The sequence below is a fragment of the Tenrec ecaudatus genome, chromosome X (assembly GCF_050624435.1).
Source record: "Tenrec ecaudatus isolate mTenEca1 chromosome X, mTenEca1.hap1, whole genome shotgun sequence".
Taxonomy (NCBI): Eukaryota; Metazoa; Chordata; class Mammalia; order Afrosoricida; family Tenrecidae; genus Tenrec; species Tenrec ecaudatus.
This window is the reverse complement of record NC_134548.1, coordinates 4,366,053-4,382,925: the sequence shown is the minus strand read 5'-3', so window position 1 is coordinate 4,382,925 and position 16,873 is coordinate 4,366,053. Positions and strand designations below refer to the sequence as shown.

The 16,873-nt window shown below is 66.3% G+C and overlaps 1 protein-coding gene across 1 annotated transcript in view; it reads left to right on the top strand.

Annotated features, from left to right (window-relative positions):
• Positions 1–1,388: 1,388 nt before the first annotated feature.
• Positions 1,389–16,873, top strand: part of LOC142433141 (anosmin-1-like) — a 50,240-nt gene continuing 34,755 nt past the window's right edge. The window contains exons 1-3 of the mRNA XM_075538278.1: positions 1,389–1,393; positions 2,098–2,290; positions 4,166–4,213. Of these exons, the coding sequence (XP_075394393.1) occupies positions 1,389–1,393; positions 2,098–2,290; positions 4,166–4,213 (246 nt within the window). The remainder of the gene's footprint in view (positions 1,394–2,097; positions 2,291–4,165; positions 4,214–16,873) is intronic.

Below are 16,873 nucleotides of genomic sequence, written 5' to 3'. Positions count from 1 at the left end.
GCCACGGACAAACAGAAGGTCCAAGCCCACAAGGACACCGTCACCATCGCTGTCTTCCCTGCATGGTGCTGCTGCCCCCCAAAAAAACCCTCCCTCAAAACCTCTGTGCCCTCACAGTGACCGTGCAGGACAGGACAGGGCAGGACAGGACAGGGCAGGGTAGGACAGGACTGGACAAGACAGGGCAGGACAGGACTGGACAGGACAGGGCAGGGCAGGGCCGCCCTGTAAGTGTCTGAGTCTGGGACTCGGTACAGAGGATCGAAGCCTCGTCTTTCTCCCAAGGAGCGTCTGCTGGTTTTGAACTGGTGACCTGTGGTTGTCAGCTCCTGAGGCACCAGGGCTGCTTGTTCTGCCCCAAGGGCGCCCTGGGCGACCAGAGCTCTCCGCGGCTGGGCTAGTGGGCATGGTGCGCTGGGGCGGTGCTGAGGCAGAGACGGGTCCGTGCCTTGCTGGCATGGGGAGAGCGCTCATCCTGGGGGCTCTCTGGGTTTCCTGGGGCGGGGAGTTGTGGGGGTCCAGGCTCCTGGGATTCAGAACCGGCGGGGGCAGGAAGGGTGCCCTCAGTGGGCTGTGGTGTTCTGGGAGGGGGAGGGGCAAGCTGAGGAGCTGGTTTTGCTGGCCGCCAGGTGGTGGGCAGCCGCTGGCCCCTGTAGGCACGTTGTCCAGGCGTCTTGTACGCCCCTCTTCACTCCTCACCTCCTTTGCTGGGAAACCTCAGCCACGCACGAAGCTAGTCCCCCACCCTTTTAAGAAAGTCATTATCAATTGGGAGTTCACGCACATATCATTTCATAGATCAATCACGCCGGGCAGAACGGTACAGTCGCTCCGCAATCGGGTTCCAAACAGTCTCTGTCTCCCTGGACGCCGTGACACCCTCTCCCTTTTATCGCCCCTCCCCGGCCTCCGTGCACCCCTGCCCCACGGAACCCTGATCCACTTGCTGCCCCGATCGGTTCATCAAGCCGGGGTCACCAATGATTTTGATTGCAGAGTAACACCCCGGAAACCTGTGTCTACCCAGGTGGCCAGCTGCCCCCTGCCCCCCCCTGCAGCCTGCCCACCGCCAGCTGGGAACCGTGCCCACTGGCCAAGGGGACGAGGGACCAGAGCTCTGTCAGACGCCTGCCCTGAGTGTGCGCCTGTGGGCTGCCTGCAGACTCGGCCTCTGTGGGCTTGGCTTCCTTGCCTGTGCAAAGGGCAGGCAGGACTGGGGTCTGCAGAGGTACAGGCTTGCCCTCCATCGGGGGGACGCTGGCGGGACCCCTGGACCTGGGGCGGCCAGCACCTCTGCCGGCTGGGAGAGTGCCGAGCAGGTTCACAGGGTCTGGCGCCACGCTGGACGGGCAGCCAGAGAAGGCCTGGATCAGAGTCTAGGGACGGGCATGCGGTGAGTGTGGGACCCAGGCTCCGCCGGCAGTGAAAGGGGATGCGTTGTGAGGCAGCATTCTGCACAATGACCTCTGTGTACGTAATGCATTCAGGCAGCTGGTCCTAGCGCCGTGGCCGCTCCGTGATTGACCCCTGGGCTTCTACCCGCAAGGTCAGCCGGTCAAAACCACTCGCTGCCCCCAGGGAGAAGGACAGGGCTCTGTACCCCACAGCGATGGACAGAGCCAGACTCCAACCAGGGCACTTCTGCCCTATCCTGCGGGGCCACTGGGCACCTGCACCGACCCGACGGGAGTGGGTCTGCCCCTTGGTGCCCTCTGTGTGTGGAAGCTGGACCTTGCCTCGGGAGGACGGGAGATGACCTGGGTGCGTTTGACCCACAGGGACAGCAGTGTGACGGCCCAAGGACCGCGGCTCCGTCGGGCTGGGCGTGGTGGGGCGCGTGGTCTCCGGGGCCGTGACTGTGGTTGGGACGCAGCAGTGAGCATCACGGGCACAGCCACTGCTTGGCTAGAGGTCGCTGCCACCAAGGAGCACCGGCTGCCTCGGGGCCGTGCCACGGGGCCCCCAGAGCGTCAGCAGCACCCAGGCAGGCTGACGGCACCTTCAAACTCGGGTGCAGGGCTGGTTGGCCCGAGCTCCCGGGGGGGGTGCTGCATCCCTGCGGGGGAGCATTGGACAAACTCCCCAGGGGTCGTTCAGCAAGGGCGCGTGCGGGGTCCCCGGGCACGTATCTCCTCCCGAGGGGACGGAGAACCACAGGGCCAGGGAGTCCTTGCTCGTGGGCCACCAGTCAAGGCTCCTGGAGGCAGCCCTGCAGATGCTGCCGCCAGCCGTGGTGCTGCCCCGAGGCCTGCAGGTCCTCCAGGAGCTGGATGTGCAGCTCCCCCTGGAGGCCGGGAGCTCAAGTCTGGATCTGTCCAGGGGCCTCATGTCCACCTGGACGTGGCTGCTGAGAAAGGAGCGGGGGGCGGGACCACCATGGACTCCCACGCACAGCAGGATGCCTCCGGCTGAGAGGAAACACAGCCAGGCATCCCGTGAGCATGTTGGTCATCAGCAAAGCCTCCTCCCTGCTCAGTGACACAGGGCGGTCCAGCACAAAGCAAGGGCCGTGTCCATGAGGCAGGTGGGCAGTGAGGCCTGAACAGGAGACTCGGACCCTCCCAGGACTGAGCTGGACACACTTCCTTCTGAGATCCCGGAGCTGGCCACCGATGAGGCGGACTCCTGACCCCTAACACACACCCCTCTTAGGAAGGAAAGGTCTGGAGGGGCTGGAGGGGGTGCTGGACCTGTGCCCTTGAGGTTCCACCAAGGGCAGGTCCCGCCTGGCCTCAGGGAGGCTCACAGTGCGTCCAACGTGGACCTGGTCCATCGAGCCTTCTGCACACTGATTGGTGCAGCCTCCGAGGCCCGTGTGTCCACCAGCAGCTGCCCGAGGCTGCCCACGTGTCTTGGCAGTGCTCGGGCACCTCCTAGACGAGTGAGTGTAAGCTGGTTGTCTGTCCGTCTCTCACCATGCAGGACAGCCCCTGCCTCAGGCCCGGGCTTGAGATGCCCACTGCTGCCCACTGCGGTTGGCCCGGCTGCCCCGCGGGGCATGGATCCGGGGGCAGGCAGGGCCCTTCTACCGTTGCCCTCACCATGACCTTCCCCGGGTACTGGCCTCTCCCGAAGGAGCCTTCACGGGGCGTGAGCAGCACCCCACCCATCAGCTCGCTAACCTCAAGGTCAGCAGCTCAGAATCGCGACCTGCTCCCAGGGTGGAAGCCTGCGCCACCCCCGGCCCGGCTGCTCCGCTCTGTCTTGCACGGTCGCTGAGAGTCAGTGAGCTCGGTTTCTGCTGGACGTTCCCGGTGACCGGCCCAACTCCCGCGACACGGGGCCCACGCGCGGCACCCTGGCCCCCGGGGAGCGGTCGGCAAGCAGGAGATGCTTTCTGGGGGGCGGACGGGCTGTGTCTCTGGAGGCCTGGGCGCTCAGGACGTGCCTCTCCGTCGCCGCCGGAATTCAAAGTGTCGGAGCCTCTGCGGTCTTCCCCGGGCAGCGCCTGGCTGTCGCCTGTGTGTCAGGCCGCTCCCCACCTTCCACTGGCTTGGCTCAACTGCCGCGGGCACGGGACGTGGGACGTGGACACAGAGGCCGCCTGCCCAGCCGGGTGCTGCAGACACCCAAGGAGCCAGCCCTGCAGGGCAGTGTGTGTCAGCAGGGAAGGCCCTTGCCCGCTGCACGGTGCCCACGAGGAAGGGCCGCCGGTGCAGGCCAGCCCTGCGTGCGTCTGGCCCCTGGCCTCTCCAGCGGCCTCGGCGGCCCCCTCTGAGCTTGTAGTTTCTCAGGGTGGAGCCATGTCCCGCACGCAGGCATTGAAGTGTCCCCATCCTGGTCTCTAAGGGACAGTCTGGTGGACTGCCTCCAGGACAGACTGGCCTGTTCTGCCTGCAATCTCGGGTCCTTCCCATCCTCACCGGCACCAATTCTTCCCGGTCAGCAAGCTCCCCTGAGGCGTCCAAGTCACCGCCTTGCTCTCAACACTGCGAAAGGGTCTTGGGCAGCAGAGGCTTCCGTCCGTCTGTCCACCCAAGCTGGGGTCTCTAGACGGCTGCTGCCCTGCGCGTTGACTGTCGATTCCTGGCCACTGCAGCCTTTCTCCGTTTGCCTCGATGTCCACTTCCTGGCTATGTGGATCCCCGCCTGTGCCCTGCCCCGTCCCGCCTGTGCCCTGCCCCGGGTCTGGCAGTCTCTAAGGAGCCCTGCTCTTCTCTTGCAGAACATCTGTTCCCTGGACTGGTGCCAGCACCACAAGCAGTGTTCCAAGGTAGGTTCCCACGGCCGTGCCCGCGCGCGGGACAACTGCCCTTATTTCAAACTACCCCGAGGTGGTCGCCCCCTGTCTCTCCCAGTGCCCTCGGCAGGGGGACCCTCTCCCAGATGGGCGGGATTCCAGGGCCGAGCAGAAACCCAGGGGCTGTGCTTGGGGACCATGGGTGCGCCTGCCTCCCTGTCTGCTGCTCTGAGGAGAGATGGTGCAGCCGCCACCGCGCTGCTCCACGTGCTGCCTGCCCGCTGCCCCGCGCTCTGCGGGCGCTGCTGCAAGGACCCCTGGGCTCCGGGCAGAAGGTGCATAAGCAGCAGCCGCTCCTGGCGAGTTTGTCCCACGGCTTTGCCTTGTGGGCGGGGGTGCTGGTGCACAATCTGCTTCTGGATGGGAGCGTGGCGGGGTCACAGGGATGCCGTGTGTAAACAGGGGCCCACCTCGTGGCTGCTAACCCAACAGCCACCCAGAGAAAGAAACACCGGTTCACCCCTGAGGATGGCCACCTACAGGCCCCGTGGGGCAGTCCCACTGGACATGGCCACTGGACATGGCTCTGCTCTTTTACCCACGAGGCTGTGACAGTACACAGTGGTGACGGCCACTGGTTGCATCTGTTATACAGTTTGTTGCGTCTATTATGCAGTTTGTTGCGTCTGTTATATACTTTGTTGCATCTATTAGACACTTTGTTGCGTCTATTAGACACTTTGTTGCATCCATTATACAATTTGTTGCGTCTATGATACAGTTTGTTGCGTCTATTAGACACTGTTGCATCTATTAGGCACTTTGTTGCATCTATTATACACTTTGTTGCGTCTATTAGACAGTTTGTTGCGTCTATTAGACACTTTGTTGCATCTATGATACAGTTTGTTGCATCTATGATACACTTTGTTGCGTCTATTAGACACTTTGTTGCTTCTATTAGACAGTTTGTTGCATCTATTAGACAGTTTGTTGCGTCTATTAGACACTTTGTTGCTTCTATTAGACACTTTGTTGCATCTATTAGACAGTTTGTTGCATCCATTATACAATTTGTTGCGTCTATGATACAGTTTGTTGCGTCTATTAGACACTGTTGCATCTATTAGGCACTTTGTTGCATCTATTATACACTTTGTTGCGTCTATTAGACACTTTGTTGCTACTATTATGCACTTTGTTGCATCTATGATACAGTTTGTTGCGTCTATTAGGCACTTTGTTGCATCTATTAGACACTTTGTTGCATCTATGATACAGTTTGCTGCGTCTATTAGGCACTTTGTTGCATCTATTAGACACTTTGTTGCGTCTATTAGACACTTTGTTGCATCCATTATACAATTTGTTGCGTCTATGATACAGTTTGTTGCGTCTATTAGGCACTTTGTTGCGTCTATTAGGCACTTTGTTGCATCTACAGGTACAATTTGCAGCACGTCCGTGTTCATTTTTGAGGGTTCTGTCTGCTCTCACCTTTGAGAATCCCTGGCCGCAGTATCTTACGTCCCCCAAGCCTCTGGGCGGGCAGTCCTTTCACGCCTGTTGGGGAACAGGCTTCCTGGTTAGTTGAGACCAGAGGACGCCGTCTCAGAATCTCGGCCAGAGTGTCAAAGGCGAGCAGGTGTCCTAAGGGGTCCGTGGGATTTATTCCGTGCACGTAGCCAACAGGCGTCCAAGCACAACGCCCCTCCTCTGGGTGACCGCGCGTAGACCAGGCATTTGTGAGGAGCATCGTGGGCCTGATCTCTGAGCAGACGGCGGGCAGATCTTGCTCCCCAGCAGGAAGCCCCGTTCGCATGACGGACGGGTCCCCGCAACCACACCCACACTTCGCGACGTTGAATTCAACATTGCCGCCAACAGGCGAGCGTCCTTCTCGGTGAATCCCAGGCCATCGGGTGGCGGCCGGCTGGCTCGCGCCTGGGCCTGGGGCAGAAAGGTCAGGGCGGTTGACTGCCCCTGTTCTGAAGCTTCCCCCGCAGGACGGCACTCACTCCTGCAGAGAGGACCTTTGTGGTCGTCACGGTTTCTTAGCTGGTTCATGAAATCGCTGCCCACCCACAGAGCTCTCTGTTCACGTGCTCGCCTCGTGGGGGTGCCAGGAGGCCAGCTGCACGCCCTCCGAACCTGTGTCTTTGGCCAGTGGCGTGTTCCCTGGACGGTACGCAGGGGACGTCTGTCAGCTCGATGGCTTGGCGATCCGCCGCTCACCATGAGCCTGGTGGTTCAGACCCACCTGGAGGCACAGTGGGGGAAAGGCCTGGCAGTCTGCCTGCCTGGGAAACAGCGCGGTGGGGCACAGGCCGCCTCGGCCACCCCTGAGGCAGCCAGGGCCCAAGTCCCCAAGTGGACACTGCCCTTTCCTTTCCTGTCGCCGCGTTCTGGCTGCCGATGGGCTAGGGGCTGCCGGCCCTCGGGTCGCATGCAGTCGCTGGCTGGTCGGGGCTGTCAGAGAGCCAGCCCTGCCTCTGCCCGGCAAGGACACTCATTCCTTTTGCCTGGTCTTGGAGCCGGACGCTGCCCACTCCTCTCCCACCGTCCAGAAGGAGGGAATGATCCAGCCCAGTCACCGTGGGAGCTCTCGTGTCTGTCTCGCGCTGGGAGGGTCTCACCTAACAGCCCTGTGGCCATCTTGATTCAGCGGCCCCTGACCCACGGCCGGGGCAAAGCCGGGGCCACAGGCGGCCCTGGTCCCCCATATGGTTCTCCTCGGGGAGCTGCCGCCCTCCGTTGCTGTGTGCACGCAGACAGGGGCGGCCCACGCGGCGCTGGCTCGATTGCCTCTCACCATCTCCTCCCGGGAAGTGACTGATTCTCCTGTGTCCTCAGTATCCTGCCCCAGAGAAGCCACAGCGGCGGACGGCTCGGGAAGCGAGGAGAGGGGCATTCCGTTCTGTCCGCCGCCCCCGGGGAACAAACGGGGAGCTCCCCAGACTGCTCCCTGACAGGCTGCCGGCCCCCGTCCACCAGCGGCACCCATAAGAGAGAAGTGGTGCCACTTCCCGAGCCTGTAGGGGAGCTGGCAGCGGGCAGAGCAGACTCGGAGGCAGAATTCCCTAGGCCCAGGTCTCAGCTCCCGTGCGGGAGGGTCGCAGGCTGTCCGGTTGCCTTCCTGCGTGTGAAGGTGCCCAGTGAGTGAGGCAGGCAGGAGGAGAACCCACCCATCCACCTGAGGCCTGTCTCAGAGGGGCCCAGGCTGCGAGGTCGACCAGTTCCCAGGAGAGGCCCCCTTGGAGCAGGATGCCGTGTTGGGGGGACGGTGAAAAGGGGGGAGGCCCCCCACACGGCGGACTGACATGGAGCCGGGACCCCTGGCTCAACCCCGGGGGCCGTCGTGAGGACGGCCGGGCCGTGTTCCTTTCTCGGTTCCTCGGTCGGCAGAGTCGGGGTCACCTCCGGGCTCCCGCAGAGCATGCGGGGTGAAGGCCGGCGGGCCAGGGGGGCTGGGGAGCGGCCTTCAGCAGGGCAGGGGCCTGCGGTGGGGATGGCCCTCCTTAGGGATGAGGTCATGCGTGTGCCCCGGCCTGGTCCTGCGCCGCCGGCCGTGAGGGAGGCCTGTGGACGCGGCGCCGGTGGGGCGAGTGGTGGACGCGCCTCACCTCTGACTGTAGATTCCTGGCCACGTCAGCCTTTCTCCGTTTGCCTGGATATGGGAATCCCCGCCCCTTCCCTGCCCCATCCCTGCCCTGCTGTCAGCAGCGGCCAGGGGGGCTCCGGGCTAGCGGTCAGGGGGCCCCTGGGCTAGCGGTCAGGGGGCTCCGGGCTAGCGGTCAGGGGCTCTGGGTTAGCGGTCAGCGGGGCTCCGGGCTAGCGGTCAGGGGGCTCCGGGCTAGCAGTCAGGGGGCTCCGGGCTAGCGGTCAGGGGGCCCCTGGGCTAGCGGTCAGGGGGCTCCAGGCTAGCGGTCAGGGGGGTCTCCAGGCTAGCGGGCAGGGGGCTCCGGGCTAGCGGTCAGGGGGCTCCGGGCTAGCGGTCAGGGGGTTCTCCAGGCTAGCGGTCAGGGGGGGCTCCAGGCTAGTGGTCAGGGGGCTCCGGGCTAGTGGTCGGGAGCTCTGGGTTAGCGGTCAGCAGGGCTCCGGGCTAGCGGTCAGGGGGCTCCGGGCTAGCGGTCAGGGGGCTCCGGGCTAGCGGTCAGGGGGCTCCGGGCTAGCGGTCAGGGGGCTCCGGGCTAGCGGTCAGGGGGGTCTCCAGGCTAGCGGTCAGGGGGGTCTCCAGGCTAGCGGTCAGGGGGGGGCTCCAGGCTAGTGGTCAGGGGGCTCTCCAGGCTAGCGCTCAGGGGGGTCTCCAGGCTAGCGGTCAGGGGGGGCTCCAGGCTAGTGGTCAGGGGGCTCCGGGCTAGCGGTCAGGGCGGCTCCGGGCTAGCGGTCAGGGGGCTCCAGGCTAGTGGTCAGGGGGCTCCGGGCTAACGGGCAGGGGGTTTCCAGGCTAGTGGCCAGGGGGGCTCTGGGCTAGCGGTCAGGGGGCTCCAGGCTAGCGGTCAGGGGGCCCCTGGGCTTGCGGTCAGGGGGCTCCGGGCTAGCAGTCAGGGGGCTCCGGGCTAGTGGGCAGGGGGCTCCGGGCTAGCAGTCAGGGGGTCTCCAGGCTAGCGGTCAGGGGGGTCCGGGCTAGCGAGCAGGGGGTCTCCAGGCTAGCGGTCAGGGGGCTCCGGGCTAGCGGTCAGGGGGCTCCGGGCTAGCAGTCAGGGGGTCTCCAGGCTAGCGGTCAGGGGGGTCTGGGCTAGCGAGCAGGGGGTCTCCAGGCTAGCGGTCAGGGGTCTCCAGGCTAGTGGTCAGGGGGGGTCTCCAGGCTAGCGGTCAGGGGGCTCCGGGCTAGTGGGCAGGGGGTCTCCAGGCTAGCGGTCAGGGGGGGCTCCAGGCTAGCGGTCAGGGGGGGCTCCAGGCTAGCGGTCAGGGGGCTCCGGGCTAACGGGCAGGGGGTTTCCAGGCTAGTGGCCAGGGGGGCTCTGGGCTAGCGGTCAGGGGGCTCCAGGCTAGCGGTCAGGGGGCCCCTGGGCTAGCGGTCAGGGGGCTCCGGGCTAGCAGTCAGGGGGTCTCCAGGCTAGCGGTCAGGGGGGTCCGGGCTAGCGAGCAGGGGGTCTCCAGGCTAGCGGTCAGGGGTCTCCAGGCTAGTGGTCAGGGGGGGTCTCCAGGCTAGCGGTCAGGGGGTCTCCAGGCTAGCGGTCAGGGGGTCTCCAGGCTAGCGGTCAGGGGGCTCCGGGCTAGTGGGCAGGGGGCTCCGGGCTAGCAGTCAGGGGGTCTCCAGGCTAGCGGTCAGGAGGGTCCGGGCTAGCGAGCAGGGGGTCTCCAGGCTAGCGGTCAGGGGGCTCCGGGCTAGCAGTCAGGGGGCTCCGGGCTAGCAGTCAGGGGGTCTCCAGGCTAGCGGTCAGGGGGGTCCGGGCTAGCGAGCAGGGGGTCTCCAGGCTAGCGGTCAGGGGTCTCCAGGCTAGTGGTCAGGGGGGGTCTCCAGGCTAGCGGTCAGGGGGTCTCCAGGCTAGCGGTCAGGGGGTCTCCAGGCTAGCGGTCAGGGGGGTCCGGGCTAGCGAGCAGGGGGTCTCCAGGCTAGCGGTCAGGTGGCTCCAGGCTAGTGGTCAGGGGGGGTCTCCAGGCTAGCGGTCAGGGGGGGCTCCAGGCTAGCGGTCAGGGGGGCTCCAGGCTAGCGGTCAGGGGGCTCCGGGCTAGCAGTCAGGGCGGCTCCGGGCTAGCGGTCAGGGGGCTCCAGGCTAGCGGTCAGGGGGCTCCGGGCTAGCAGTCATGGGGCTCCGGGCTAACGGGCAGGGGGTTTCCAGGCTAGTGACCAGGGGGGCTCCAGGCGCCCCTCGAAGCGCCAAGCCCAGGCGCGCAGCCCAGGGGCAGTGGACAGCCTGCCCGCCAGCCCACGGGTGCCCAGGAACAAGCGGCTGCCCGGCTTCCTGCCCAATGACTCCCTAACACCAGCGCCCCTCAATCTGCTGCCTGGAGACGGGCCTGAGCACCTCCATCCGGGCTGAACCCGACCCTGACCCCGACCCCGACCCCCGACCCCCGACCCCCGCGGGCCCCGGGCAGCCTCCGAGCTGCGCACCCTGCAGTCCGCCCAGAGGCATCGCGGGGCGGCGGCCCGTCATCCCCCACAAACCGCAAACCCTCAGGGCGCAGCGCTGCCTTGCAGAGGCCTCTGGACAGCTGGGGCTGGTGGAGGCCGCTGGCCGCGTGTGACCACACCTTGGCCCGTCTTCTTAAAGAAAGACCCCTTTGATGGGCGCAGCTGAGGCAGTGCCCCCTCTAGCTGAGCGTCTGCCACAGCTGGGCCGCGTCTGCCCGTGGGTGCGTGGTTGGTTAGGGGGGAACTGCGGCCCCCCCAAAAGGAGGTCCCGGGGCCTGTGGCTGGGGGGTTCTCAGTGGAGACGCAGGCAGTGTGCTTGCTGTCCTGAGGGCCAGCCCTGAGCGCCCACCGCAGTGACCCCTGTCCCTGGCAACCCTCTCATCTGCCCCAGCGTTTGCGGGGCTGGTTTATGGGCGGCCTGTCCGGAAGGAGGCCTGGTTTACAGCGTCCAGGCCCCCAGGAGCTCCGTGCTCGGCCGGCTGGCCTGGCCTCTCCCTCCTGTCCTGCTGCCGTGCTCCCGGGGCCCTGTCCTCGCTGACGTTCGTGTGGCCGTGGACGGGACTGCCGGCGAGTCGGCCCAGACGCATTAAAGCTTCCCCTGCCCGGTCTGACGCCGCCATCTGTCCATCCAGATGGCCAGGCGGAGAGGTGCCCTCGGTGACCCGAGAGGGGTTCCAGCGCCAAAGCACACGGTCCAACTTCACCTCAGGGCCCAGCTCACACCACGCACCGGCCTCCCTGACGAGGGACTCTGCCGAGGAGCCGTGGCCATGGCTTCGAAGGTGTCACCACTGGGCCACCAGGGTCCCCGGTGCCCCCACAAGGACCCCAACCAGGCTCACTGCCCTCAGGTCAGTGCTGGCCACGGCAAACCCCGTGGGTTTCTGAGACCGAGGCTTCTGTTAGGGGTGCAGGACGCGCAGTCTTTCTCGCCAGGAGCGGATCCGGGTTCCCAGTGCAGCGCCCCGTAGGCTTGGAGGCAGGACAGGAAACAGCCACGTCCTGGCCCGCAGCTGACCCCCTCCTTTGACATAACGACAGGGCTCCCAGCTTTGTTTCGTCCCCTCGTGGCTGACGTCTTTTGAACCTGCTCTGCGGGGGAATTCTTGTCCGTTCATCCGGAATCCGTTCCCTTCTCATGGGAATGTCCTGTCTTCCTTGGCTTCCTGTTGGCTCCTCCAATGGCAAAGGCCAGTTCCTGGACCTGCCCGGGCTCAGACCAGGGCCGGCCTGCTGTTCCACGGGCAGCGTGGGTGGAGCGGGGTGTCCAGGAGGGTCTGCAGACAGTGGGCTGGTCGCCCCACCCGCATGCTGAGAACCAGCCAGACGTGCTCCTGGGTGGTGTGAGGCTGTGGGTGGAGGAGGACAGGCCAGGGATGCAGGTGGACAGGCCAGGGATGGAGGTGGACAGGCCAGGGATGCAGGTGGACAGGCCAGGGATGCAGGTGGACAGGCCAGGGATGGAGGAGGGCAGGCCAGGGATGGAGGTGGACAGGCCAGGGATGGAGGTGGGCAGGCCAGGGATGCAGGTGGACAGGCCAGGGATGCAGGTGGACAGGACAGGGATGGAGGTGGATGGGCCAGGGATGGAGGAGGGCAGCACAGGGATTGAGGTGGGCAGGCCCGGGATGGAGGTGGACAGGCCAGGGATGCAGTTGGACAGGCCAGGGATGCAGGTGGACAGGCCAGGGATGGAGGTGGACAGGCCAGGGATGGAGGAGGGCAGGCCTGGGATGGAGGTGGACAGGCCAGGGATGCAGGTGGACAGGCCAGGGATGGAGGAGGGCAGGCCAGGGATGGAGGTGGGCAGGCCAGGGATGCAGGTGGACAGGCCAGGGATGGAGGAGGGCAGGCCAGGGATGGAGGTGGGCATGCCCGGGATGGAGGTGGACAGGCCAGGGATGCAGGTGGACAGGCCAGGGATGGAGGTAGACAGGCCAGGGATGCAGGTGGACAGGCCAAGGATGGAGGTGGACAGGCCAGGGATGCAGGTGGACAGGCCAGGGATGGAGGTGGACAGGCCAGATGGAGGAGGGCAGGCCTGGGATGGAGGAGGGCAGGCCAGGGATGCAGGTGGACGGGACAGGGATGGAGGTGGACAGGCCAGGGATGGAGGTGGGCAGGCCAGGGATGGAGGTGGGCAGGCCCGGGATGGAGGTGGACAGGCCAGGGATGCAGGTGGACAGGACAGGGATGGAGGTGGATGGGCCAGGGATGGAGGAGGGCAGGCCCGGAATGGAGGTGGACAGGCCAGGGATGCAGGTGGACAGGCCAGGGATGCAGGTGGACAGGCCAGGGATGCAGGTGGACAGGCCAGGGCAACTGAACTGCAGGGGTGTATCCATACTGTGAGAAGCGTCACAAAACCCCTGGTCCGCCCAGTGGCCGGCAGTTCCTGCAGTGGACCTCGGTCTCCAGGCTGCACGTCCGATGTTAGGAGAGGGCTGACTCCCCAGTGGCAGCGTGGCTTCCCCCCAGGCCCCTGGCAAGCGGGAGGGAGACAGACCTGCAGACAGGCGGGTCCTGAGCCACCGTGGGCACAGACGGGGCTTCTGAGACGCGTGTGCGGGTCCATCTCCTGGAGGAAGAGCAGGCCCGTCGGCGGCAAGCCCGTGGGGCAGCGGCTCGATGGATGGTTCAGGGTCTCCTCCATCGCCTCACGCGGTGATGCTGAGTCAGGAGGACGGGAGCAGGGCCGGCGCATCGGCTGGTGGTGCCGGATAACAGTGCTGACGGCGCCGAGGAGGACCGGTCAGGACCGCCAACCATCTGCCTGGAAGGACCGCAGCCCGAGTGCTCCTCAGAGGCGAGGCCAGGCTGTGAGCAGGCCCCGGGCCCTGGAGGAGGGCATCGTGCCCGGGAGAGCGGAGGGGCAGCGACACGGAGGACGCCCGCGGGGACGTGGACGGACTCCAGGGCCGCAGCTGCGGGCTCTGGCGTAAGAACCGCGGTGAGGCGGCGCAGGGCCGGCCGTGTTTCCCTTCGTCGTGCAGAAGGCGGCTCAGAGCCGGAACCGACCTGGTGCCTAACGAGCGAAGGACCACACTTTCCAGGAGGAGGACGATGTTCGTCTCTGGACAGCCCCAAGGCCGAGAGGAGGGAGGCTGTCTGTCCAGGCTGGCAGGGACCGGAGGTACGCCCTGGGCCTGGAGCATGTGAGAGAGCCCGTTTGGCCTCGATGCCTCCGCTCTGGGGACCCACTCGTCCGCTGGCAGCCCTCCCGAATCCCTGCCCTGACCTCTGCCAGCTCAGCATGGCCAGGCCGCCCTCTGCTTGAAGCCCAGGCTAGACAGGGCCTTCCCGGCCGTGCTGTGGTCAGTGGAGGGGCTGGTGGTCAGCGGAGGGGCTGGTGGTCAGCGGAGGGGCTGGTGGTCAGCAGAGGGGCTGGTGGTCAGCTGAGGGGCTGATGGTCAGCGGAGGGGCTGGTGGTCAGCTGAGGGGCTGATGGTCAGCGGAGGGGCTGATGGTCAGCAGAGGGGCTGGTGGTCAGCTGAGGGACAGGTGGTGAGCGGAGGGGCTGGTGGTCAGCAGAGGGGCTGGTGGTCAGCGGAGGGGCTGGTGGTCAGCAGAGGGGCTGGTGGTCAGCGGAGGGGCTGGTGGTCAGCAGAGGGGCTGGCCCTCCTGCCTGCTCCCTGGGAGGGAGCCTCCGCTGCCAGTGGCTGCAGGACTCCTGCTCCCAGGGCGCCCGTGGCCCAGACCGGTCAGCATTGCGTCCTATCAGGGACAGGCCAGGTGCAGACCTGGCTCCTCTAGGGGGGAGTCTGCCCTCGCTGTTTAGCTTAAGAAAAAGAGGGTTTTGTTGGCGTGTCCTCGACAAGCCTCGGAGGGTCACCCTGTCCCTCGCGAGAAGGTGGGGCCGCCCTCACCCGGCTCCCCTCCAGCTCAGGCTGCCAGCCGCCAGGTCAGCGCTGGGAAACCGCCCGGAGCCCCGGCGAGAGGGACACTTCTTGGCTGTGGGCCTGCGTGTCAGATCTTCAGAGAGTGACTCGTGCTGCCAACACGAGCCTGCTGGACGCGCCGCAGGCGGTCAGTAGTGGTGTGTCCAGGTCAGACTGCGTGAGGGTCCGGCTTCCGAGGCCTTGTTGAGTCCATAAGACGGGTCAGAAGGGCATCAGGTTCAAAGGCCTTCGTGCAGACCACGGAGAGTGAGTCTGCACCCTGCTTCACGGGGTCCAGTGAGGAGCCGTGTCCTCTTGCCCTGAGACCAGAGGCACAAGGCGGTGCCCGTGGAGGGCCAGCTCTGCCCGCTTGCACCGCCGGCCTTGCAGCCAGTAGCCGAGACGCGCTCGGAGCATGTCGCCCACGGGGAGGCCCACGCGATCCCCGGACGCCCGACTGCCCGCTGGAGTGCGACCCTCCCTCCCTCCTCCCCCGTCACGTGTCCAGGGCCTGGGTCCCGAGGGCGCCTTTGGAGAGAAGGGATGGAGCTGCCTCTTTCTGGGCACGGCCGGTTCCGGGTCCCGTCTCCGGCTCAGGGCCGCCCGGCACTGGCCATCCGCGGCGGTTCCCAGGGCGAGGGCCAGCGGGCAGGGAGCTGGCGTTCCCGCCTGGCCCTGTGTCCTGGGCCTGGCCCAGCTCCTGGGACCCGGCGGCGGCTTTCTTCTCCGTGAAAGGCAAGCCCGGCAGAGTGATTGGCATGAGAATCCCGCGAGGAAGGATGCATTAGCGACGGGCAGGCTTCTCGGCGACGCCGCCGCTGCGGGCGCCTTTGAAGTGTCTCTGGCTGCAGAGCGGCGGCCTGTTCTGCTCCCTGGGTGCTGCCAGCGGGTCCATCCCGCCCAGACCCCGTCTACACCCCCTGCGCGCAGCGGCTGGCGTGGCCCCTCGTGGGCGTCCCTCTCAGGCGGGTTTCCCACCCCGGGAGCCTCACCCAGCGGCCAGCGCCAAGAGGGTCCCGCCAGCGGGCACCCGCGCCCCCTGGATCCCTGCACGGAGAAGCCCCCGGGGCCGGCTCTCTCCGTGGCCTTTCCGGGCGGTGTTTGGGAGGCCGGCAAAGGGCCCGCGCCGACCGGTCACAGACACGGTGCCCTGTGGTGGCGGCCGTCCCTGGAAGCCCGGGCGCACGGAGCAAAGTGAGAAAGGGCCTCCGGTCCTGGGTGGCGACGCGGTTGTGCTCAGTCAGGTGCTGTCCAGTGGGTTCCAGCCAAGAGTGACCCCCGGGACACGGAAGGACACAGCCCGGGCCTGAGCCGCCCCCCCCCCCCGGTGTGGCCACTTCGAGGGATCATGTTCCCCTCGGGCAGCAGCACAGGGGACGCGGCTGCTCAGTGACCCTTCGCACGGCCTTGCTGCTCTCGGGCAGGATCTCGACGCCGTCCTGCTGGGGGCTGAGCCTGAGAGAGGAGGCCCCCAGGCCGCCCCGCGGTGGAAGCTGACCACACGCCCCCCGGAAGCGCCCGGTGCTGCAGGTGGGGTCAGGGAGTGGCCTCCGGTCCACACGGTCAACCCGTGAGGACGTCTCAGCCTGGCCGTGTCAGCCGGGCGTCAGGCTCCGTCTCCCGAGGCCGTGGGCCGTCGGCTCAGCCCTCCTGCTGCTCCGACCCCCCCCCCGAGAAATCACGTCCATTGACATCAGTTGTCATTTAATCTTCGTGCAAACACGTGAAACGAGGGCGTAATCTCATTGTTACTAATCGAACGTCACGAACCACAATTAACTCCCAGTGACCAGTCACAGAGCGATGTGGAACTGAACTTTGGAAAGACTGTGTTCCCGAGGGTCTCAGGTGACCCCCAAAGGACCATTGACCCCCGAAAGGGCCATTGACCCCCAAAGGGCCACAGACCCCCCCAAAGGGCCATTGACCCCCCCAAAGGGCTATTGACCCCCTGATAAGGGCCATTGACCCCCCAAAGGGCCATTGACCCCCCAAAAGGGCCATTGACCCCCTGAAAGGGCCATTGACCCCCAAAGGGCCATTGTGACGCAAAGACGGAGACCTGCTGTCCCGCCGGGGGGGGGGCTGCGGTGCTGGGCCTTCCTGGTCGGGACGGTTCTGTCGCGGGCAGGGGTGCGAAGCAGAGCCCGGAGGCCCGGCCGCTCCCCTCTCAGCCCGCCGACACCCACGGGGCGCGAGCCAGGCCCTGCTCCCCCGCCGCCCCGCCCGCCCCCGAGAAGCCCCTTCCCGGCCCGTGTCCGTCCGTCCGTCCGTCCGCCGCCTCCAGGCCCCACAGCTCCTCGGGCCCAGCCCACCGAGCCGGCGTGAAATCGGCCCTGAAAAGCCTTGCCGGCTGGGCCGGGGCTGCACAAAGGCGGCCTTCTTCCCGGCGCAGCCGCGTCGGTGGCCCGGCCGTTCCACTGGCCCCGGGGACGGGTCCTGGCTCTTGTCGCCGGGTGAGGTCAGGCCCGAGGACGGCTGGGAGCGCCGGGGGGTGGGGGGGGCGGCTCGGCCCCCAAAAGACCGGGACAGACAGCAGCTGGGGTCCCGAGCGGAGGCGCCCACCCCCCCCCAGAGACGCCGTCCACCCGTCCATCCGTCCACCAGCCCCTCCCTGCGGCGGCTGGCCCGGGCTGTGCTGTGTCCCGTCTCCGCAGTGGACCTCCGGCCTGTGCGTCAACGACAGCCCATCAAGGCCCCACCAACTGCCCGGCCACCGAGGGACGAGCGTGT